Source organism: Castor canadensis, chromosome 4 (genome assembly GCF_047511655.1).
Source record: "Castor canadensis chromosome 4, mCasCan1.hap1v2, whole genome shotgun sequence".
In the NCBI taxonomy this organism is placed as follows: Eukaryota; Metazoa; Chordata; class Mammalia; order Rodentia; family Castoridae; genus Castor; species Castor canadensis.
Genome location: NC_133389.1, coordinates 18,360,452 through 18,385,561, shown reverse-complemented (window position 1 = coordinate 18,385,561; position 25,110 = coordinate 18,360,452). Strand labels below are relative to the sequence as shown.

The 25,110-nt window shown below is 38.7% G+C and overlaps 1 protein-coding gene across 4 annotated transcripts; it reads right to left on the bottom strand.

Moving 5' to 3' along the window:
- Nucleotides 1–5,404: 5,404 nt before the first annotated feature.
- On the bottom strand, nt 5,405–24,842 carry Lman1 (lectin, mannose binding 1). Of its 4 annotated transcripts, none has more exons than XM_074069701.1 (14): nt 24,572–24,842; nt 21,029–21,183; nt 20,809–20,916; nt 20,084–20,145; nt 19,005–19,104; nt 17,424–17,547; nt 16,012–16,070; nt 15,471–15,603; nt 13,980–14,173; nt 13,782–13,849; nt 10,021–10,171; nt 8,839–8,960; nt 8,491–8,557; nt 5,405–7,305 (listed from the first exon to the last, which is right to left on the bottom strand). In XM_074069701.1, exons 1-13 carry the CDS (start codon nt 24,807–24,809, stop codon nt 8,521–8,523), a joined length of 1,551 nt encoding a protein of 516 aa, XP_073925802.1. In that variant the 5' UTR covers nt 24,810–24,842; the 3' UTR covers nt 5,405–7,305; nt 8,491–8,520. The 4 variants fall into 4 exon arrangements, with proteins under 4 accessions (XP_073925802.1, XP_073925804.1, XP_073925801.1 ...); XM_074069703.1 differs by having other exon boundaries at nt 5,405–7,004; XM_074069700.1 differs by having other exon boundaries at nt 8,495–8,557.
- Nucleotides 24,843–25,110: the final 268 nt, after the last annotated feature.

The window sequence follows — 25,110 nt, the reverse complement described above, 5'->3', positions numbered from 1 at the left end:
CTCCCCCAATGGCGCCTTACTGTTCTTGAGTAAAATCCCTGCCCCTTCCCATGGCCTGTACAAGGCCTACATGATGTGGCTCTTGCTGACCTGCCAAACCTCGTTTACCACATCCCCCTTGCCTGCTTTATGTCAATCACATTGAGGTCCTTACTGTCCCTTGAACTAAGCTTTTTCTCTCTTTTGTCCTTGTGGGGTCCCCTGGCCTGGATTGTTCTTCTACCCCCTCCTACCCCCCATCTCTACTTGGCTCGCCTTCACTTCATTCAGTATTGTTCAAACACACCTGCTTAGAGAAAATTTCCTGGCCATCTTACAATATAATGCCCTGCCTCCCTCACCCCACACCCTCTATTCCTCTGTCCTTCTCTGTTGTTCTTCATAGTACTTAACTCTACCTGAAATTGTATTTTCATTGATTTAGTTGTTTGCTTTCTACCTACTCTATTAGATGTAAGCTTAGCAAGAGAGGCCAATGTAGTTTGGTTTGCTTTTGCATTCCCATCTCTGAATCATACTCAGCATAGAGTAAGTAGTTGTTCTGAATCTTGAGAAACACTAAATGAATGGAATCATTGCAACCTGGTCTAATGGCTTCTCTTAAAGCAGTTCATCTTTAGTGGAGGTAATCAAGGTACTACTTGGAGAGTAGGGCACTTGGAGAGTTCTCTACACAGGCATAAATCTTAGTGCTTTATAAATCAAAGCCACAGTGCTTGCTGCCTTTTTTGCTAGCTCCCAGGAACAAGACTACTAGCTATAGTGCTTTTTAAAAAAATCATATCTTGTCCTGATTTAATGGATCACCTTTATAAACACTGATTAGTTGTGACCTACTCAGCTTGAAAAATATGATGGCATCTGACCCAAAGAATTTATTAGAGAAGCAATAATCCCATCGGTGGAATTGAATTTTAGAAAGATAATCACAGACAACATAAATCCACTTAGCTCCTCCACCTTAGGTTTTTCTTTTCACATTAGAAGTTACCATTTTTTTTTTCTGGCCTGTAATTAAGGTTCCTTTGTGGTATCATTTTTTTAACTTTCCCCAAAGAAATTATGAGTATTAGGGTTGTCTTGGCTCAGTTATTATATCCTCTTAGCAGATGACACAATAACATTTTGGAGTAACCAAGCAGCTAAACCTTTATGGAATTCAGCAGCAGTGGCAGGAAAAAAAGTCACCAAGTGCTAAGTATATAGAGATAACTTAAAGATTAGATAGGAGTTCAAATCCCAGCACCTCCAAAAATAAATAAAAATAAAGATGAGATACACTGGGATGGAATTTCAACCTGTACTCTAACTGGGGAAAGAGGTTGTGTAAAATGGGGAGAAAGTCCCAGGAAATAGGACCATTATAGAAACCACAAAGCAAATTAAATGTATAGTATGATTTTGTCATCTCCTCCTCTTGCTCTTTCTTTTTCTTCATTTCCTCCTCTGCCTCTTCCTTCCCTCTCCTCCTCCTCCTTCTTTTTTGCAGTGCTGGTGTTGGAACCCAGGGTCTTGCACAAGTTAGACAAACAGCTCACGTTTGTCACGTGAGCTGAACACCCTCAGCTCACATTCATTTGTACAGGACTGCCTGATATTTTTGTAGACACACAAACACATGGTTATATAACAGACATGCAAAGTGATTTTGCAATCACAGCAGTAAAATTTTCATTTAATTTCAGGACTTAAGATCGTCTCCTGGAGAGTTGTAACCTGACGGATTGTGAGACCATTTGGGACACTATCGGTGCCAAACACATCTTAACCCTATCTCCCAAAGTGACCATTTTAAGGAAATGTATCCTACGTTGACCCTTCCAACCTTCCAGTAATATTCAACCATGTTGTACCTGGCATTGTTTCAAAATTCCCACAGTATTATATCTCTGGCTAGTACTTTTGTGACTGGTCTACTTCAGAACATAGATGTCACTTCTCGGCAAGGTAATGATGGTATCCTTTTCCGCATCTTTGTCACAGAACTTATGTGCTGGTAGAGAAGTGAGTTGGCATGAAACTCAGTTGTTACACTCAGCAGGACATGGTGGCCTCCATGATGTGGCTGTAAATTTCCATGTCCTTCTTACATGGATGGGCTGGGGACTAAGACTAATTTCCTAATATGGGGAGCGCTGACCAGTTTGTCCAGAGCTATGCCCACGCTTGGAGTTCAGATATATTTGGCAAACTTTAGCAATTGTGGGGTGACTTGCAATTAACCTATTTGCATGAAGTGCTGAGGAGGTCTTTAGACAAACTCAACCAGAGCAGACACATAAGCTTGCCTCGGTTTGAAAGTCTTAGTTTTCAGAGGCATGGGATGTTTTGAATGTCATGTCTTTCACTCAGATTACCCTGGACAGGACCCATGAACTCATTTTGACTATCTTCTATAAAGATGGGCCTGTAATTAAATGTTAACAGCTGTTCTCACTGAGAATTCTGTCATATTACTGCTTCAGTACTTTTCTAACAGGAAGTAACGTGCAATGGATGAAAATCATTCTCCATTTGGCCAAAATCTACCTGTGATGGTTAACTTTTGTGCCAATTTTACTGGCCAAGCTCAGATATCTGGTTAAGTGTTACTGTGAGGGTATTTACAAAGCAGATTAGCATTTGAATTGGTGGACAGAGTAAAGCAGATGGCCCTGCTCAATGTGGTAAGCATCATCTTATCTGTGAGGGCTTGACCAACATGAAAAGCCAGAGGAAGGCTGACTGCTTGAACTGGGACAATGACAGTTCCCTGATCACTGGCACTCCTGATTCTCAGGCATTCAGACTGGGATGGAATCTATACTATCTGTTCTCTAGCTCTCAGGACTTTGAACTACACCACTGGCTTTCTTGGGTGATAAATTTACAGGAAGATCTGGGACTTCTCAGCCTCCATAATCATGTGAGACAATACCTTATTCTATACACACATTAGAACTCTGATACACTCCCTGACAGCCTGGCTTCTGGAAGCCTCCATTGCCTCTGTGGGAAATGGCAACAGTGAGAGTGCCTGACCCAGATGGTGGAGTGGTTGCCGTATCTGGCTGGAGACTATAATTGTGTCTAAGAGTGGCACTGGGGTCTGGTGACAGACCACGGCAGAAGTGGTGGTAGTGCTGCACTGAGCTGACATGGCAATGGCAGAATCTAGAAGAATGAGCAGTCACAGTCAACAAGGGGGGTGAGGCCATCAGAGCAGCAGAACCCAATGGAAATAAAAGGGGTTCAGAGGAAAAGAAAACATCAAATGTCACTGAGTAGCTGGCCAAGCCATCTCTTGCCTCTTTTGCTATGTGAGAACAAAGCAAAAAGACAGCCATCTAGAAAGCAACCCCTCACCAGAAACCCAATCTTCCAGGGTCTTGATCTTGGAACTTCCTAGCTTTCCAGAACTGTGAGAAATTGATTCTGTTGTTTCTATGCTACCTAATTTGTGTTATTTTGTTATAGCAGCCTGAATGAACTAAGATAATGTCTACTGTTTTCATAAATTTTCTAACTTTCCATTTTTCACTGTCTTGGCCTTTTCTTCAGGCCATTTCCACTGCAACTGGCATCAGTCTCAACTCTACTCCCATCTGTTCTCCATGAAGCAAGCAGAGATTGCTATGTTTGAAATGCAAAAGTCCTGTCTGCTTAAAACTTTCATGCCCCATCTCTGCCCTTTGGAAGAAGTCTACGCTCTTTAAGATAGCCCACTTAACTTGAGATCCACCCATCAATTCGTTCTACTCTCCAGCCTAACAATTGCATACAGGTTCTCACATCCAGGCTTTTGTTCATCACCTTGTCTGTTTGCCTGGTGTAGATTCACTTGCAGGCCCTACTATTTGCGTCGCTAATCAATGTCTACACATACTTTAGGATTTGGCTCAGGTAACATCTTCCATGGGAAGCTCATCTAATCCCTCACCCCCTCACACCAGTTAGATTCAGGATTCTCCAGATATGCATGTGTCTACATCAATTTTAGAAAATTCTCAGCTATTACATCTATAAAGTTCTTCCATGATTCTCCATTTCTTCCAGAGCCTTGCTAAATGTTGTACCTCATTGATTGCCAGTCTATTCCACTTCCAACATCTTAATCTGTGCACATTCTTATTTTTTCAATTACTTTTTTCAGCTGTGTCCAATCTGGTACCCAAATTAATCTGATGTTTGGGTGGTTCTTAGTAACTCCAACTGTTCTATTTTTTAGTGTCCCATCCCTTCCTTGACTTCTTTTGAAGAACATCCAGTCTTCAAATCATTTTAAGTGCACATAAGTTGTCTTTATCACTGTTCTATTCTCTCAGATTCTTGGATGTGTTGTTTTTCACTTACTGTCTGCTGTCATTCTTTTACATTTTTCTTATTTGGTGTATCTAATGTCTTAGAGCTCATTTAAGACAGCTGTTCTGTACTTTGCTTGTGGACTTATTACTAATGCATGCTTTTGTTTTGCTTCCTCCTGGATTCCAACCTACATCATGAAGGTTGTGTGTGTGCTATGACATAAAACATAAGCCCAGGGCTTCAGTTTCTTATGGGGAAATTTGTTCCCTGCCCAGAACCTCAGAAAGAGAAGCTTCTTTATGTCCTCTCTGAGCTGCTGGAGTGTGGGTAAGAGATCCCACAAAAGGAGCAGCTTCCCAGGGTCCTAACTTTAGGACACTAAAGCGGTTCAGGCCTGAGTCTCCTTGGGTTTCCAGGGACAAGGCCATGTCTCTAATATCCCAAATGAGCATAACCTCCAGTCACGGTGTATAAGGCCTACATAGTCTAGTTCTTGCCACCTCTGTACCTCACAGGCTCCCTGATCAGGTTTTAAGTTCTTTCTGATAGTTTTTTTCAAACCCATCTATGGATTTAAATCATTTATAAGCATTTCTTTGTGTTTATAGAAGAGGTGGTCCAAAAACTTAGTATACTATTTTTTGAACCTTCTTTATAAAGTCTCCTTTACCATGCTAACAACCACGTGAAATAAGTATGATGAGGACATTAAAAGTCACCTATATAAGTGGAAGAGCTCAGATTCAAACATAGTATTTATATGACCCCGTGGCTCCACCAACTGCTTAAATGGTACCTGCCAAAAAAGTTAAACTTTTTAAATTGTCACTAACTAGTAAGGACAACTGCATTTTTGCCAGCATTTGGTTGTTGCAGGTGAAAACATCAAAAACATTGTTTTAACTAACATGTACTTTTCATTACCAGCAAGGGGAACCATTCACCAGTCATGTCTACCTTCTTTGTTGCAATCCCATAAGCTGATGGCACAGGAGGCAGGCCATCTAGGTCATATAGGGTAGAGCACAGGACCCAGAAAAACAAAACAGATCACAAATCAGGGATGGTTTGGAAAACAAATAGCTGCTTATTGCCCGAGATCAATGAAGTTAAAAGCAAATTTACTAAAATATTTCTTTATTTGAATAAGGTCAATGTCATTTCTCAAATTCCAGCTAGCATCAAATAACAATCAGAAAAAAAAAAAAAAAACTTGACAAAATGTTACCCAATTGAAACAGACAGTGGACAGAAAACCCTTTTAAGCTTTAAGCAATATCATAAAAGAAATATATTAAACAGGCAACATACAGATCTAAAAAGTTGCAAGTGTTGATTTTATACTCGATCTTATAAATTAAAAAATTTCCAATATAATAATTTGTTAACTACCCCCTTCAGTAAACACACGGAAAGGGATATAATCACATCTTCATATTCACAACTGCCATTTGCATTCTTTACAAAGATTTTATCTCTGCAAAGCAGAAGGCAATCCCTTATTCAAGTAATTTGTTTTGCCCAAGTTATCAAAAAGCACAGTTGTGTGAGATAAAATGTCACATCACTAATGGGAAAGCAATTAAGTGTTAGCAAGTGGGCTTCACCAAGATCTGAAGATGACTTTTAAGTTTTACCAGAGTAACAAAGAGGAACAGGAAACAACCTGGAGTTAGTATTTGCTAATGAACCAAGAGTTTTAGTAAAATGAACATTAAATAAATTGTAGTCTAAAAGAATCTGTGGATCACTGGTAACTTCATTGACAATGAAAATATGTCATTATGCTCTCAGCTCAGTTTTAAACCACAAAACACCTATTCTTATCTTTTTGTCCACTCCCCACTGTAGTGGTTTCCAACCACAATGTGCTCAGAATAATCCAATGTACCTGCTGAACACTCATCTCTGAAGCCCCACCCTTGAGTTTTGATGCAGGTGGCTTGAAATGGGGCCCTGGAATCTGAATTCTTAACAAGCACTCCATGCAAATGGTCTAAGGACCATGTTTTTAGAAATGGTGACATATCTTTAACACACAAAAAAACACTGGTTATTTTGTTTGTGAGTTCATGGTAAAGTTTCAAACTGAATAAAACAGTCAAGCAATTAGAACACAAATAGGTACATTTAACTGAGGGTATCAGAAATGGCTTTATAAACACAATGACTTACATCTAAAATTTAAAATGAATTCTGTTTTAATCCAAGGCACCTGTAAAATACTTGCTGGTGTGCGAGAAGTGAATTAATTCAATTATACAAAACAGTACAGAAATGAAAGAATTCTGGCAGTGACTGATTTTTCCACAGAGCAAACATTTTTGTTCATAAATGAGTACTCAGTCAATGATTTTGAGGAAAGTGAAGCTTCAAACAGTACAGACAAACATCCTGCATGGAGCACTTTACTGAGTCATTGTCGAGCAAATTAAGGAAAGAAGGATTCATGCCCATGTTCTTTCATAACGGCTGTCTGTACTTGTGTTAGAAATGACGAGAATGACTCCCCTTGAATTTAAGCCTGAAAAGTGTGCACTGCATAGATCTGTGTTCCTTTCATGTTCAGGCACATGTGACCATGGACTTTGTAATACTGGATTTGGCAGCCTTTTATCTCAAGAGGACCTCTCAAGTTTCATAGTCTACAACTTAAACATTCTTCTGAAAGTATTAATTTTTTTCAGGGAATATGAGTAAATTCTGTGATGATGCTGTCTCTGAAACATGAATTTAAAAACATTAACACTACAAAAGAAACATGTGAGAGAACCATTTTATATGCTGAACTGACTGAAGCAGAGAGTCATCATTCAGTTTAGGATAAACACTAACATAAAAAGCAATGAAAGACTATTTGCACACACAGTGCTAGTTAGATATTGCCACAATGCACATTTCTCCATCATGTCTTTATATATTAGGTCGGAGCCCACTCTGTAAATGACATTTGAGAGCAAACTCAGGAAGCCTTGGAAGAATTCAATAGTGCTACTTTATAAAGCAGGATTGTTCTGGATCCTATGGCAAATGAAAGATAATCGTTTTAGATAAAACATGTAAGAAAAGTACTTTGCAGTCAGCAAAAGTAAGTCTACATCAGCTATGAAAACAAAAATGAAATCTGCATTTAAAAATGTCATTTACAGATGGTTTCTTTAATATCTGTAACTATGTACAGAGGCTATAAAATCTTCCAGTCTAACATTTCATGGTTAAATTTACTAATAAGTGCTTCACAATGCCCTTAGAGCTGGCAATAAAAGGAAGAAATCAGAAATAGTTCTATTTTTCAAATTTTGCCTTTGAAAATCCTAAAACTTCTTCCATGAATATCTCCTTGATTTAAGAGTAAACAAGTAGTCACTAACCCTGGGTGACATGGAGTAATGTAACCAGAAAATAGTGGTAGGTTTTGTGAATTTAAAATTTCTTCAGAACATGCAGCATAAACTGACTTACATGCTGGATGAAATGGAGACAAATTCCTTAAACTAAACATGTAAAAATTATTTTAATAATACTGAATCGACAACATTGGAATGAAGATATTCAATATGGGCCAACATGAAATGAGTACATTACCAGGCAGAATACCCACTAAAGTCATTATCAGAGGAATGTTTTCACCAAAATGATTTTTTAGACAAAAGCAGCAATTTCGTTTTCCCTCCAAATTTACTATACAAGTGAAATATAGTAGAGGCAAAAAACGTTTCACAAAATATTCTGAGGCCTATTATCAACATCCCAAAGCTGTCAGACAAAATATTCTCTGATTCCAGAGGGAGCTGTATAAAGATTAAAGGACTGCAGGGTTTAAGAGCAGGAAATTCTGATCTCTGAAAATGACTGCTTACAAAATATGCATGATGGGGAACTCTTAGTTAGACCTCAGATTTTGGGAGTCAGGAGGGCAACTAAGAAACTTCCAGTACTGGATACTTAGCGCAATGCTCACATGCAGGGGCTATCACCATTTCTGTTATTACTTGTCAATAGTTTCTTTCCACTGACCAGAAATTCACTGATATTCAAACACATTTATGAACTATGAACACATTTACATGTGGTTGTCTTTAAGGTTTATTCTCACTGAAAATCAATGTGTAAACAGTCCTTTTATACAAAATTTAATAATTTAGACTATGAAGTAATTTAAATACCTAAATTCCCTAAAAAGACAACAGTTTTGAACATACGTACATACATGATGTACACAAATGAAAATGGTGGTCAAAAGAATTTTTTGGCAGCTGCTTCTTGCTGTGTCCTAAAAACAAAGGAAAGAAAAACTGAGAGGTTCTATATACTTAACTTTGGAAAGAAATAGGATTGCTTTAAGATTTAAAACACCAATGCTATTAGAAGCATAAAATATGTTAAGAAAAGCATGTACTCTATACATGTCCTCCCAATGTGAACTAAAAAAGCCTAAAAGTAGTATTTGCTTTGTATATATTTACTTTTATAGGTATATTGAAAGTTTTAATCTAAGTACTTTAAATGAAACAGATACAGGAACATTAGGTTGAATTTTATCAAGAGACTTACCTATACATGATGTATCCAACGAACAACACTGACTGAACCACTACAAATATGACAAAGTGAATCGTAGATAAACATGACGGAAATGGTGGTAGTTCTGGGCATTTTGGTTTTTCATTGGATGGCTATAAAGCAAAGAGCTCTTATTATAATTAGTCAAATTAGTACTCTGGAAAGATATACATATCAAACATTAATAAAACTCATGGTTGGGCTGGAGGCATGGCTCAAGTGAGAGTGCCTGCTAGCAAGCATAAGGCCCTGAGTTCAAACCCCAGTACAGCCTCCCAAAAAGGGTTAAGAAAGGCAGTGTCCAAAAATATAAAGCAAACAGAATTAAAAGTTGAGGGCCTAAGTTTTCTCCCTTAACCACACACTAGCTGATGACTTTGGGAAAGTCAATTTAATATTATTTATTACTACCATATTAATCTAACATGTTTCCTAAGGAACATCAAACTTTTTTTTTTTTAAAAGGATTTTAAAAAGATAACACCAGGCGTGGTGATACACACCTGGTAATCCCAGCTACCTGGGAGCTAGAGGAGGGAGGTGGAGTTAGAGGCCAGGCTGGGCAAAGGTAAGAGAACAAAAGAGCTGGGGACATAGCACAAGCAGTAGCTCAAGACCTTGAGGTCAAGTCCCAGCTCTAAAATAAAGATAAAATCCCGTATGAAATACAAGGGAGTGGGTGTTCTGCTTCTAGTAAGACTGACCAGGAAATATGAATCAAACATATTCCAAATAGGTCTTGAACAAGGCAACCAGCAGAGTGAGGAAAAAAATCAAATCCAATCCCATAAAACCTGACTGTTGACAAATACAGGTAACAAGAAAACTAAGTACACATCAGAACTTTGGGGGAAATACGCTAAAACCGTGGATCAGAGAAGATATTAAAACAGGACTCAGAAAACATTTTCATTAAAGCATTATATGAAGCCTACATATAGCACTCCACCTCCTGCTTCTGCTCCTCAAGGTTTACCTGCTTTGGAACTGTTCTTCTACCTTAAACAACTAGGAAGCCAAAATGTGGACACTTGGAACGTGTGGGACAATCCTTCCTTGAATATTAGCACTAACTAAAACATTAATGTATTTCCAGTAGAATAAAGCAGAATATAAATTCTTTCTTTTCTAAAGATGACCATGGCAATATAAAAGGAGAAAGAACCAAGTTACCATATTCCGCTGCACTAAGCTGTCTATGTCCCTCTTGACTACGTGCAGGTGCTCCTTGATGTCCATAAAGTGCTGTGTTGACTCATAGATTCCTGCAGAGCCAGGGTGCTGTATGCCACTGACCAGTCTGACTGTTTCACTCATGGAGTTCCTAAAACAGAAAATCCCTTTATATAATGAAATCACTATAAAGATGATTCTTTTTTAGACACAGATTTCAAACGGCTAACCTTTTAAAGTTCAATAATATTAGATCATTAAAAAATGAAGTAAGACCAAAAACAAAAACAGAAGCCAGGTGTGGTGGTGCACCTGTAAACTCTGCATTTGAAAGACTGAGGATAGAGAGTTCGAGACCAACCTTAACCAGTCTGGGCTACATAGCCAGGCTCTGTTTCAAAAAATGAAACAAGACAAACAAACAAAACAAAATAAAATACTTAAAAGAACTGTCTTCAAAATTGGGAAATATTGTGTAAAACTACAACTTAGCATTCTGCCTTTGTCTTTCACTAAAGGTTGCCCAAAAATACCTACATAGAGACTGCTACTAAATAATCTATGTTAAAACAACAGTGTAAGTGGATACAGATAACATAATGGATGCTACTATTTAATAAAGTAGTAAGAAATCTCCCAGATATTCAAGCTCCACAGTAAAGGATTACTCAGCAGGCCTGGGGTGTCTAAACCCTGTACAGTCCAAAGGTTTTCAGGATGCCCTTGACCAGCTTGCAGGACATGACCTGGGAACCCCTGGAATATCTTGCCTGATGGCAGTAGCTTTGTACACCTGGGGCCTCAGTCCTGGCCAGAGTTTGTGCAAACACTGTGATTTACTATCTGTTTTTGTCTGCCTAGGTCTTTAGGGGGACTGGAAACTATTTAAAGTCAGCCACGTGGGTGCTTCACACCTATGTGAATGACATCTAATAAAAACCTTGGACACCAAGGTTTCGGTGAGCTTCCCTGGTTTACAGCACTTTGCACATGTGTTCCCACTGCTGTTGGGAGAACCACAAATGATACTTTATGTTTGAAGATGTTACATCCTGATAAACTCTTGCAAACTGAAAGTATGTTAAGATCCATGTAAAACACTCAGCCTAGAGAACATCACAGCTTAGAACACAGTATTATAGACTACCGCTTGTTTACTCTCATGACTGAGTGGGATCAGTGGTTAGATGCCACTGCAAGAGCATCATACCACATATTATGGCCCAGGGAAAGATCAAAATTCACAATTTGAAGAACAATTTCTAACGAATGCATATGACTTTCAAACCATGGCAAAGTCAAAAATTGTAAGTTGAACTATTCTAAACTGGGGACAGCCTGCACTGTCTGTGAGCCAGATGAGAACTATAATTCTGTTCCTGTTTTTTCTGGAATCTCTCTGTACCATTTACCTTTGCTGATTTTACTTTATTTTTTCTGTTGTTGTAATAAACCATAACCATGAGTGTAGCAGCTTTTCTGAGTTCTGTAAGTTTTTCTGGCAAATCATAGAATCTGAAGGGTCTGGATGCTCTCAAACACCAATGTGCCTATTTCTTTCCATAGGTGGTATTTTTTTGATGGTATTGGGGTTTGAACTCAGGGATTTGTACTTGGTAGGCAGGCACTCTAGCACTTGAGCCATGCTTCCAGCCCTTTTTGCTCTGGTTATTTTGGAGGGCCTCACTTTTTGCCCAGGCTGCCTGGACAATGATCTTCCAATTTTAGACTTCTTATCTTCACTGGGGTGACAGGCATGAGCACCACACCCAGCTTTTACCTACTGAAATGAGGTATCACAAACTTTTGCCCAGGCTGGTCTAGAACTGTGATCCACCTGATCTCAGCCTCCCAGTTGCTAGGATTATAGGCATGAGCCACCAGTCTGGCTGCCTCACAGCAGTATATCAAATGACCCCTGATATACAAACCTAGTGCTTCAACCAAAGGCCAACCAAAAACAAACAAACAAAAAAAACCCCAAACACCTATCTGTTCCCAATATTAAGAAAAAGCAGGATGTCTATTAAACTGAGGGATGGTGTGATTGTCTCCAATGCTGTATCCTGGGCTGGTGGAGTGGCTCAAATGGTACAAGTGCCTGCCGAGCGAGCATAAAGCTGAGTTCAAATCCCAGTACCACCGTCAAAAAAAAAATTCAATGTGATATCATTTCAAGGGTAATTCTGACTACATGCAACATTTCATCTTACATCTGACTTCAGAATATAATGTCCATTGTTCAGATAAAAATAAAGAGCTCTACCATTGAGTGGGCCCTCTGGCGTGGCACTAAGAATAACAAATACTTTAGTAATGGCAGAAATGTAACAGGCCTGTTTATTAATAAAGGAATGAATATGAAGTTCAACTTACCTGAAAATACCAACTCAGTTCACCTAGCTGTACTTCACAAGCTCCATTAGCAGCAACGCGTTCCTGTTACTGACATTTATGTGGTGAACTACCCTTAAGTTTGGGAACTTTTTGGTGAGATAGATAAAGAAGATTGGCTTGGCAAAATGTTCATCACCATTAGGAGAACTAGGTAAAAGATGGGAAACCTATACTATTTTTACAGCCATCAAAATCTAAAATTAGATAAAAATATTCTTTAAAATGGTATGTTACTTATTCACTTAAAGTTAAGCTATTTGAGTAATTCAACTATTTGGCGATCATGGGTTCACAATTTGAAAGCTTTTTTTTTAAATGCCAAAGAGCAAAATTAAAAAATACAAATTTTCAGCTATAAGTTGAGTGCCTTTCAGCTCTAGATGCCAGGTGGCATCACTTTCTGTTCTTGTCCTGCTTGTTTTCCAGTCCTTAAAGAACTGATCTTTACCTTCTCATCTGTCAAGGGTTGTACCAAATGAGGCAGTGTTCTAAAGATTAACTTGTGGAAACATGACACTTTGGCTTGTTTTCTCTGCTCCAGACATTGAAAGATGTTAACTAGCTGCATGAGTGAACCATTCTCTTAGAAATATGTAATTCAGCATTCCATGAACATAATATCTTCTCTCTGCTCAAACTCTCTGATCAGTTTCTCTTAGGATACAAGATGGGAATGAAAGAGATTGTCACATATCTTTCCTAAAAATAGTTTCATGACATCGAAAAGAAGCTCACACCTGTAATCTCAGCTACTTGGGAGGTGACTAAGAGGTTTGCAGTTTAAGTCCAGCTGGGCTTAAGTTAGTGACACCTATCTCAAAGAATAAGGCAGGCATGGTGGCATACCTCTGTAATTCCAGCTACTCAGGAGGCATAGGTAGGAGGATCACAAGACCCTATGGGAAAACTTAGTAAGGCAAAAAGGGCTGGGGGGTGTAGCTCAAGGGAATGCTTATCTAGCAACCACAGTTCAAGCCCCAGGACCAGAAAAAAAAGTTCCTGCATCAAGTCTGCTTGTATTGTAGTTACACAATGCCAAATGGCATATTCCCTTAGTATTTCTCATAGAGTTGTTACATATTATTCCATATTCTCTAAATATAAGCATACAACCTGGCCCTATCAAGTAACTACAACAAACCTATTTGTTTCTACTTTTGTCTTTTTCAGCTTAAAACAGTTTAAAATTTAGGAGCTTACAATTTTTAAATATTAAAGATTCTAGCATTTATATCCCTCCATTCATAAAAATGAAACCAGACTGTGATTTTTACCCTCACAGAGGATTACAATAATATGGTGTACGCAGACTTTTCTTTAGGATAAGTGTATCACGTAACAGAGACACTACTTTATATACTTACTTCATTTCATTTACTTGTCTCAGAATCTCATGCTGAGTTTTCACATTATCCAGCTCTTGTTGACCGATCTGGAGGAAAAAAAGATGGCCAGCCGGCTCAATACGCCACATTCTATGGGAACACAGAACACAGTAGCCTTTCTCTTCTACTTCCCTTCCAGCAGAGACTAAGGCACATCTGTGGGTTCTGAAAGCGCACCTGCCTGTGCTGCCCTGGGGGCCCCACTCCTCTTTTAGAGATCTCCTCTGTCAGGGAAGAGACATATCTTCTCTGTTCGTCAAGAATCATATCCAACTGCCGGTTCAGCTGCTTGATTTCAAGATGAATACGATTCTGTCCTTCAAAGATCTGTCTTAGCTCACGATCTCCTACACTCTCAAATATGTCATCCGCTGAAAAATATTGCAAATTAAAATTATTAGAACCACCTACAGGTATGTGGTTTTGAAATGTTGTAAATGACCAAAGTGCCACAATATGCCTAAATTAGGACATTAGCAACATAGTGGTATAATCTCCTAAACAGTAAATATGCAGATAATTAATTCAATCATGACAAAATTACTATTTATTTTTTAGCATCTCTAGGCTGTAAATAAGGTCTGAACTTTTTCATTTACAAGTAATTTTCTCTTTAATTCATAATAGTGTGTGGTTTTATTAGGGAGGACTAATCTCAAGTATTAGAAATCAAGAGTGGTGGGCTCTGTGGAGAGGGGGTTTTATACTGGAAGGAGCCAGAAGTGAACTTCTTGGGTGATAAAAATATTCTGCACACTGATCTTGGGTGGATGATGGGTAGATGAGGTGTGCTCGTTTGCCAAAATTCACCAAGCTCTGTTCTTCACATGCTTAGTACAATCAGCTTCAGAATATGATTACAAATCATGTAATGTTTGAAACAAATTCAAGAAAACATTTGTATTTCATTTTTACCTTCATCAATTATGAATCATACCATTCATCACTACAGAACAATACACTATGCAATGCTCAAAGGCTACGGACAGGCGTTATTAAGTATATCATTTGTTGCTTCTTGGGAACAACCCAAGTAAAAAAAACCTAGCAGAAAATATAAAGTCACTATATTTGGCCATAACATGTTGGATTTTTGACATTGTAACACATGATATCTTAATTACTTGGCTTAGACTAGAATTTAAATTTTTCAATCATTAAAGTCTGGGATTCTTAGTAGTAAGAGAGGAGAAGCAGCTATCACTTCACTTTCTCCTCACAACAATTTGGATAGTTTTCAAGTAGTATCTCTATGTTAATGAGGAAAATACACCATCAAAAGGAGAGACATAAACCCTGGATGATTTCATTCAGCAAATACTTACTAAGCCTCAGCTACTAGGGTGCACTGTCACGATTTTTGTTTTGGCTTTAGAGAGCACAGCACTGAAGACAAAGTCCTCATCCTTGCGGAGCTCCCATTCTAGTGGCTCCCTGTTCATCCACATAACCATGGGACTCTGCTCACATTTCACTAAGACATACTCTCACTTTTAAGATGTGCAGAATCTTATGAACTCAAGATTTGCTCATATGCTGTTTCCAGAAATTATATGGAATGTGCCACTGCAGAGAGCAGGGAAGAGACAGGCAACACATAGACATGAGCATCCAATATGCAGCCAGGGCTGCAGCTGCAGCACCAACATCAGCTTTGCTACCACTCACCAGGCTGCCCTTGGATGTCAGGGTGGTCCTTCTGGAATTCCTCCTTTTTTTTGTCCAATTCTTGTTGGAAGTGTTCAAACTCCTCCTGATACTTTTCCTTTTCTTTTTCTGAAATTTCTTTATCTGGTGTAGGCTTTTTTGGAGTTTAAGAATAGATCAGAAAAACAGAACTAGTGAGACATCCCAACATATGTTCTTATTTTCATGCTCACTGCTCTACCACTAGCTAGAAGGTTATTCCTTTCTTAAATCATAAGCAATCAAATTCCACCACCAAAACTAATACCACTGCCATTTACTGAGCACTTGCCGTAAGTGCACCGTCTCATTTAATCTTTACAACATCATGAGGCAGCCAGGACGGACAAACACCTGTTTTGCCAATGAAGAAACAGCACACTACAGAGGGTCAGTAACTTGTACATGACCAGGACAGTAGGTAAAGAAACAAGACCCACACCTAGGTCAGTTTTCCCAGTTAGCCACCAGGCAATACCACTGGAAATTAAAAATACACTGAAAAAACACGGTCTGCACTTACTGGCTCTTTTCCAGGTTCAGTCAATTGGAAAGTCAGAAAAGAAAGGACATCATGGTCATCTGCGGAAAAGGAAAAAGAAGTGAGAAAGTTCTGTAACAGACTCCTTTAGAGTTGTGAGCTTACTTCATATTTACTGCTTTAAAAACCAATCAATTAGTTCTAGTGGCGATGGAGCTCTGTGGGCTTAGACACAACATCGCCAAGATTTATACCAGAAATAGTCTAAATTCACTTTCTCAAACCCTAAATCAGAAGTCTCAGTGTTCTAACACATAACAGATGTTTAATAAATGTCCGGTAAGGGTCACAACAAGCCCAAATTCCTAATCCTGGCACTAAGATCCTCCTATATTTTCCCACAAGGTCCTTAATGGATAATGTCCTGTCAAATAAGATGAAACACTGTTTATGTATTTCTCTCATTGTCTGACCTGAATTTTTCTCATGGCATACACCATTTTTTGCCTTTCATGTTTACTTTCCTCACTTGAAAGATAATAATTATTTTATTTTACCTAAAATCATACAAAATCAAATTAATTTCAAGTTGTTTCATCTAAAGAAAGGGACTCAGCAGATGGAGCCTCTAATTGAACTAAAATACTAATTTGGGTTCGTCACATCACAGGCCAAGAACAATTAATGTCAAGAGGGCAGTAATCTTTGCACTATCTGCCACTCTTACGGAGATCTGGAGATGTAGAAAGATTATATAGAAAATTCTAATACTGTAGTATAGATTAGGTAATTTGAAGAAAAAATGTAGGGCATAAAAGGTAGGAATCAGAAATCCAGACCAAGTTCTTCCTGGAACTGACCATGACTGTGATCTTTAGACACCTCTTTCATCAAAGCTTTAGCAAACTCCTCTAAAAATAGGAAAAATATGATCTCTCCTTCCTCTGTCCCTGGGTTGTACAGAACAGTCCATATATTTGAAAGCACTTAAAAACTATAATGCATCATAGAAACACAAAATCCTATCAACTTCATTTATCTTGTGTCTTTGTTTAGCGTTTGGTCATCAAATAACATTTCCTTATGTAGCCAAATTCATTTATATGTGATGTGACTACTCTCCGGATCCTAAAACACTTGGCATTTAACCTTTTATGGTCTCGACATTAAGTATATTTGCCTCTTTCGCTATAAAATAGCACCCAAACTGATGCTGTAATTTACTCATCTGTACGTACTCCTACAGAACCTGTATACCTACAGAACCACATAGGAGAGAATCAACAGTCCGAACACAGCAAACGAATGTAACAACAACCAGGGGAAGGTTCCAAATAGTCTTAAAATAAGTCTTTTTATAATAGTCTTTAAGTAAGTCCACAAATCCCCAAATACACTATTACCAATAAAACTCAATTCACAAACTTTCAATATTAAAAGATAGCAAGATTTACCTGCAAGACCCCCTGTGGCAGCAGATATTCCAAAATGCCCTTGATGGGGGATAACCATATTTTCCACTTTGGCACAGAATTCATAATCATTTTGATCTGGTGTAAAGCCATTATTGATCATTACCTAGAAAGATATACTATAGTTACAGCTTTTAAACAGACATTATAAAATGGATTTCACTTAGTCAAATTTTATGGCTAATAATTTTCAATCTTGCATCCTTTTATCATTATAAAGGTTAATTTAAAGTAATCTCAGTTAGTTGGTATCATTATGCTATAAGACATTTCTCTTAAGATGGTCTTTTTCTTGTTCACTATGTATTAAAGGCTTAAAAAGAGAAAAATTTGACAATCTCCATAAAAATCTTTCTAAAATGCAATTTGGTTCACCTTCTTTGAATGGTTCACATAGAAGAGAGATCAGACTTCTTCTGAAACCCTAAGTGGCAGAACTAAAATTAATAGGTTAAATTTATTTTTAACTATAGCTGGTTGAGAATTAAACAGATTATTTCAACAAGACAAGCTCCTCTTTATGAATTAGTGGGGTAACTAGACTCTCGTAGGTTACTAGAAAGAGCAAAGGTGACAATGCTCTTTATTTCTGCTCTATTTTCCCTCTGCCACCACCTTACTTCAGACAAGTGGGGTCTTACAGCTAATAAGGAGCTGGGTTCAAATCAAAGTTTTGTTAGCTACATAATATGATAATGTCCAAGTTATTTAGACTCTCCCATCTTCAACTTCCCCACATTCACAATGGAGAGATGCCTATTCAACAGGGCTGTTTGAAAAACTGCACATGAAGTACAAAACACAAGGCATGGCATTTTAGAGGTCAGGTATTTTTCCTTTCACAAATACAATTTTAAGAACATTGACAACTAAGTCAAATTCTTTCAAGTTACAAATCTGATTATTTCACTTCTTACTTAAAACTATGAACTTTGTTAAAATTTCTTTTAGGATAAACTGAAGGACACCCCATGCAAGGCCTGTTACTACCAACCTTTCAATGTCTATCTCTCTTGTCCCAGATTTCCTCTATCTTCAAGCCATATTGAATTACTTTCCTCCCTCAAATATTTCAGTTTCCCTCCAGGCCCTATGCCTGCTTTCTGTGTCTACAATACATGTACACACACCCCACCTCCACCCCCAAACTTCCCGCTCCTGTTTTAAGGCACAGCTTAATTTTGAAAAACTATTCTTGACCTTCCTTACTCCATCTCACAGGGTTATAAGAGTCCCTGGGTTGGAGCTTTTGTCACACTGCATAGGAACACGTGTGCCCTATCTATCAGTCTATAAGCTCTTTGAGGAGAATGACCTTTGTCTTACTCATATTCATATCCGAGGACTTGGATGTAGATAGAACATATGGCCTACAGCAAGATGCTTAAACATCTACTGACCAAATGCAAACCTACTTGCAATGTTTTGCAACAGATGCCCACGTACACTAGCTCTGAAGCCACGTCTATTCTTTAGAGTAACACTGAAGAATATGTGAATAAATTCAAATTTCTAAAAGAAAAGCCATCCTACAATACTGTTCACTTGATTACTGCTACTTACTGTCAGTGTTTTCTGGTAATATATAATTTTTGCCCGGACAGGATAGGGTTTATTACGGAAGTCCCTCTGGCAACTTGCTAAAGCTTGACTGGCACCATCACTATAGTATGAGAGAAAACACACACACAGAAACTTAGAAAGCTTTCAACATCTAAAAAAATCCAGGAAGATTAAATAATACCAAGTTATGACCAAGTCTTAGGATACTTCAAGTTATTTATTAGAAGACACAAAGGATGGCACAGAAATTTTTCTTGTGAAAACCATGGGTGACACAAGGAACCAAGGTCACCATGTGTTAATGGCAGGAGAATGATACTATTGTACATGAGACCAGGTCTTCCACACCAGGGAAGAATCCAAATCATTCATGGAGCTCTAATGAATGCAGATCCATAGACTTGACTCCAAGTCCACTGAAGCAGAACAGAAGGCAAAAGGCCTAGGCACCTCTATTTTAGACAGGGAGTTGTGACTACCAGGGTTGAAAATCACCAAGGTAGAAAACAGTAACCTGGGGCATGAACAAGGAAGTTTTCTTATGATTCACTGACTGGGTAAGAGATAATTCCTCTACAACAAATGTGGAAAAAAAAAAAAGGACATTCCTAATCCATGCACTTTACACATATAAAGAAGCTCTGTCATCCACTTCTTTAAATGAAGCAATACTAAGGTTGAATAAGGTAACATCAGTTGTGTCACTCATTAGTCTGGCTGAGGTTAACCTTTATTTTTGAAAGACCTCTTTTAGTAAAGATGAAAAAACATGGCTAATGCCATCATGGAGAGCCAGCAATATTCTACATATCTTTAAAAGTGTTACAGAATTTTAAGTTAAATAAAAATATAGTTTATGTGTTTGAAATCTTTATGTTTGAAGGGATTCACAGGAAGAACTTTAAAGACAGAACTCAAGTAAAACCTTTTCACTAAGTTACAAAATGACATTTCACAAAAAAGAATAATCTTAATTCATTTGGTTTAGATTTAGTTCAGTGTTCAGATGTGAAACTGTATTTCACAGAGTTTCTAAAGAGAAGCTGAAATGAGAGATAATGTAAAAATCACAAACTTACTTTTGGTGGTCATAATGGATTTGTCCATTGTTGCCTATAATTACTATAGCAGGATTATTTTTCTAAAAATAAAAAGAACGCATTTGTTTTAAAGTCCATAATCAAAAGTTATAGATCATTCTTATACACTGTGAGGTCTCTTACATGGGTAAGCTTCTAGACTCAAAAATTTAACGTAACAGGATTTTGGCATTCATGGTTACTAAAGTTCTTTAAATTGCTAACAATGGCCTCTAAAACCCAGTAGACAAACAACCAGCTAAACAGAAGATCATCAGTCTTAAGGCTGCTAACCCCGAAATTAATGTTTCCAATATACGTTTTATTAGGAGAAATCATCAGAAAAATTAGCCTGATCAAAAAAAGGGATTAATATATGAAAAGACATGAATATGAGCTAGTAGTAATTGTGCACTTGAATACATCTAAAGACTCACGCTTATCCATGATAATTACTAAACATATACAGGGTAATGGTGGTGTAGAGGGGGTGAGTCACTGAAAAGCTTTAGTTAGGACTCCATTATGATTTCAAGTTTGTGTATGAAGAACTTTGTCTGCATAGCTCTTAGTTGCTAAATTCTCTGTTAAAAAGAGACTAACTATTGCCTGAGGCATACTCTACCATTAAACTCATCAGAGTGTCAGTCAAGCTGTATTTCTCATAAGCTAAATTTACTAGCAGATACATTAACATGGGGTAGCATTTCTGGTAACAAATATACCTTTCCATCATTGTCAAAAGAATCAAAAAATATTCCAACACCATTCCACATATCAGCTGATCCAAACACAGGGCCTTCTAAGCCTTGATTTTCTGTATACCAAATTGCCTGAAAATACATAACAGGGAACAGTTACAAGGCAGTGGTATGTACGTTTATACCAATGTAGATTATGCTAGCATAAGCATGAATATTTTCTAAGTAACTGAAATGATCATACTAGCCCATCAGCTCCAATTCGACCTCTTCCAGTCACTCGAAATGTCACCTCTACTTCCCAGTTCTCAAAGGCTGCTTTTGTCTTTGTCCACACTGATCCTCTTTGGCTTTTTAATGATGGTGCTATTCGAATTTGATCTGAACTTGGAATAGCATCTACAGCAGAAATGAGGGAAAATCTTTAAGTTATAATTAGGCAAAATTCAACACATCACCATTGAACTGCTACATATACCTATAAAGATCAAATTTTAACTTAGTAATCTGTATAATAGTTTTGTTAGGAAATAATTTCATGTTGACAGTTACAACTTTGATATCTTAGGGCTAACATCTCCCATCTTTTGAACAATGAAATACTGCTGAAAAAAAAAAAAAGAAAAGAATTAAAACATATAACCATACACTAAAAATTGCAGGAGCAAGGGGCAGGGAGGAGGAAATGAATGAAAAGGCAAAATGTCTATTTGATGTTCATACTCTCTTTTTTAAATACCTCAAAAACTTGCACATTATTTAAAAGCCTGCAATGTGCCAGTTTACATGTTAGAAAGCTCAAACATTGTGAAAAAAACATACCACTAGGAATTAAGAGACTTGTTCCTAGTCTCAGGTCAGCTGTGACTTTGAATAAATAATTTTCTTACCCTCTTGGATTCAGCATATGTTCACCTGTAAAATGAAGGGGCTGGGTTTGATCATTTCCATAAATACCCCAAGAGTTATATGCAAAACAGTCTTCACATATACATCTTTCTAGGGAGAGGGCCAACTAAATTTCAATTATTTTCTTTTTTGGCATACTAAAGTTTGAACTCAGGGCCTCATGCTGGCTAGGCAAATACTCTACCACTTCAGCCATGCCCACAGCCCTTGAATTTCAATTTAATACACACTGGCAGATTCTCAGAGAACACAGGGACCCCAGATAGTGTTTTCAACTCTAGGCTATGTTCAAGTCCCAATGCCACCACTTACTGACTGTTTGATGTTGGGCAAGTTATTCCATTTCTCTAACAACTTCATAGATATGTAAGTGATTATATAAATGCATACAGAGGCATGCCTTGGAGACACTTCTGGTTGGGTTCCAAACCACAATAAAGCAAGTCACTAGTATTTTGGTTTCCCAGTGCATATAAAATATATTTATACTACACTGTAGTCTATTAAATGCACAAGAGGATTATGTCTAATAACAATATGCTGTACATAAAAATACTGTTAAAAAAGCTAAAGAGCATCTGGAGCTCTTGAAAAAACAGTGTCAAAAACTTGCTGGACACAGGGTTGTCATAAACCTCCAACTTGTTCAAAAAACAACAAACCACAATATCTGCAAGTACAATAAATCAAGGTGCAATAAAAGCAGGTATGCTTATAAATGTTTCAGTACTCCTATTATTGGACTATATAATTATCAAAGCACCTATGAGGCATAAAATTTTAACAATTCTACCATATCCTCTCAGATATTAGCCATTCTGACATTTATGCCAGGAAATAAAACAACTATAAAATCACTTTACAGGTAGGAAACACTGACAAAAAGGAAAGTTGAACTACTATAGTGTCATAATTCAGTCTGTTATCAATTTCAAACTCTCAGAGGTTGTGGGAGGGCATTATGGAAAGGGTACTAGAAAAAAAATCAGAAGACCTAAATTGAGTTCAGTTGTCCTGACACTTACAGGCTATGTAACCTTTTCCAATAACCTAAGCCTTTCTGAACACTGCTGTTCCATCTATGAAATAGATAACATCTGCTTTGCCTACTAAATATCAAATCAGAATATGAAGGTGAAAGAGCTTTGAGAGCTACAGAGTTAGAAATGTTATGTTTTCTTTTATGAACCTAAGGATGTGTAATGATGTACAAAAAAAAATGAAAAAGTTCAGAAAGAGAACTACCATAGATTTGATCCTAATTTGGAGCTGAACGTAAAGGGCTGCTTAGCTAAATCCTAAATTTTTCTATTTCTGTTTTAAATGAATCACAGGGCCAAATGAAAAGGGGAAAAAAAAGAATAATGGCATTAAGATGAAAATGACAGTAACAAGGAAAGCAAGGTGTGTCTGTAACTGTGATCCCAGAGTAGTACAGGGTTAAGTCATGAGAAAATACTTGTCTTCACTTCAAATTTAGAAGAGCCAAACACTGAAATTTCAGCATTGCTGATGTGTAAATGTAAGATACAGAAAAGCAGGCAAACAAAAGAGAGGTGCAGAAAAGAAGTGTGAGCAAATCCATCATCACTACTGAATTTCATCATTTCAGAAAGAGCAACAGAAACAAAAGATCCCAAAACATGTCTGGCATCATCTTGGGTATTAAGATTAATGTTATCTTGGAAAAAATGCCCAGCAGGCTTATAATAAAGGATTGCTGAGCAACATAATTGCACTCTGCTTCAAATACTTAATGACTTGGTCATTAAATTAAACTGAAATTTACACCTTATAATTACACATTAATTTGAGGGAACTGGCCTTTCCTAAAAAGTGTGCTTCCTACTTAGTAATTACTTTCTAGTAAGGACACATTTTGTTTCAAGCACTGAACAATCTAAAATGATATACACAAACCTTATATAAATGACTGCTTAATCACACATAAGGATAATATTCAAATTACTACAGCTTCTCCTGACACAGAAAAGCATGTTCCTTGTTTCACAGGACTTATCTGATTGTCACTGCACAGAGCTCATGGCATGACAAGTGCTATGGCTGATTTCTTTTAGTCAGATGACACATACTAAAAAGTGCAGATATGTTGTCTTCTCAAAAGAGCTCCAGCAAGGCTCTTTCATCTACAAGAGTGCCTAAACAGAGTAATTGAATCTTGAAGCACAAATTACTTCACTCCCCCTCCAATTTGTTTCTTAAAAAGAGAAGATAAGCTATTCTTAAGTCTCAGATTCAGAAACGATACCAAGAAGCATGTCCCTTCTCCTATTTAAAGGCACGAGTGTCACTATAAAGTTACATAATGTAAAGATCAAAGACCACACACCAAGTCACCGAAGTGTAATTCCAACAGCTGAAGAATGACAAAGACTTAAAAAGCACTCCCAGCCCAATCTATGCCACCTCTGGAGTTGTCCGGGGGAATGGAGTACAAACCTAACCACGGACAACACCAGGAGAAAAGAAAGCAGGAGAACAGAGGCTGCAGGAGGTGTCGGGCTGGGATGGCTGGGGGTGGGGAGTGTGTCTCTTAGAGACGTGGCGTCGGGGTGAAACGTGACACCCAGCAGCGAGCTTGAGTGCTGGGTGTAGGAAGTAACAAAACACCTCTAGATCGAACGCAAATACTGGCGAGATCGAGGAAGGGAAGGTCAAGGGCGGTGAGTGGTCAGCACGGGGCAGGCGGGGCACTTGCGGGCCGGAGGAGTTGGAGGTGGGATGCTGAGGTCCTCGCCACAGCACATATGGTGCGCTGTGGCTAGAACGGCACCCTCAGCACCGCAGGGCCCTGGAGGAAGGAAGCGGCATGGGTGGAGAGGGGACCCAGGCCCTCCCGCTCCCAGCCTGGGCTTACTCCCCGCGTGGGCCCAGAAGGGCACGGTTCCATCGCTCTGCACCAGGTGCGGCCCCTTGAAGCTGTATTTGTACTCGAAGCGGCGATGTGGCAGCTCGGCCGGGGTGCCCGCGGCCCCGGCGGACAAGGGGTCGCCTCCCATGCCGTCCCCCCCGACGAAACGACTGAACGACAGCAGCAGGGTGCAGAAGAGCTGTCGAGCTCTGGTCTGGGGACCAAACTGCCTGGATCCCGCCATCTTGGATTCTGGGACGCGAAGGCCGGCGGGAGTGGGAGGGGCGCAGAAGGCTGCGGATGGCCAACAGGGCGCTCTCTGATTGGCGGAACCCGGGAGACCCCGGGGGCAAGGGGTGAGTCCCGCCTCCGGCCTTTGAGATCCCGGCGGCCGCCAGGCTCGGAGCATCTGTGGGCGTGGCCACGGGGGGCGTGGCCAGGAGGCGTCTGTCCGCATGCTGCGTGGGTTCGGAGGGAGATGTTCCAGGTTCCCCTGCGTGGATCACTAATTGCGCGCGAGGAGCCGGCGGATTCGCGCCACCTGC

Coding starts and splice junctions, on each gene's coding strand:
- Lman1 (XM_074069701.1), bottom strand. CDS start 24,809: ATGGCGGGATCCAGGCAGTTTGGTCCCCAGACCAGAGCTCGACAGCTC. Junction 21,184..24,571: donor CTTCTGGGCCCACGCGGGGA/GTAAGCCCAGGC, acceptor TTTCTGCTGTAG/ATGCTATTCCAAGTTCAGAT. Junction 8,961..10,020: donor GCTTAGTGCAGCGGAATATG/GTAACTTGGTTC, acceptor TTTGCTTTATAG/CCATCCAATGAAAAACCAAA.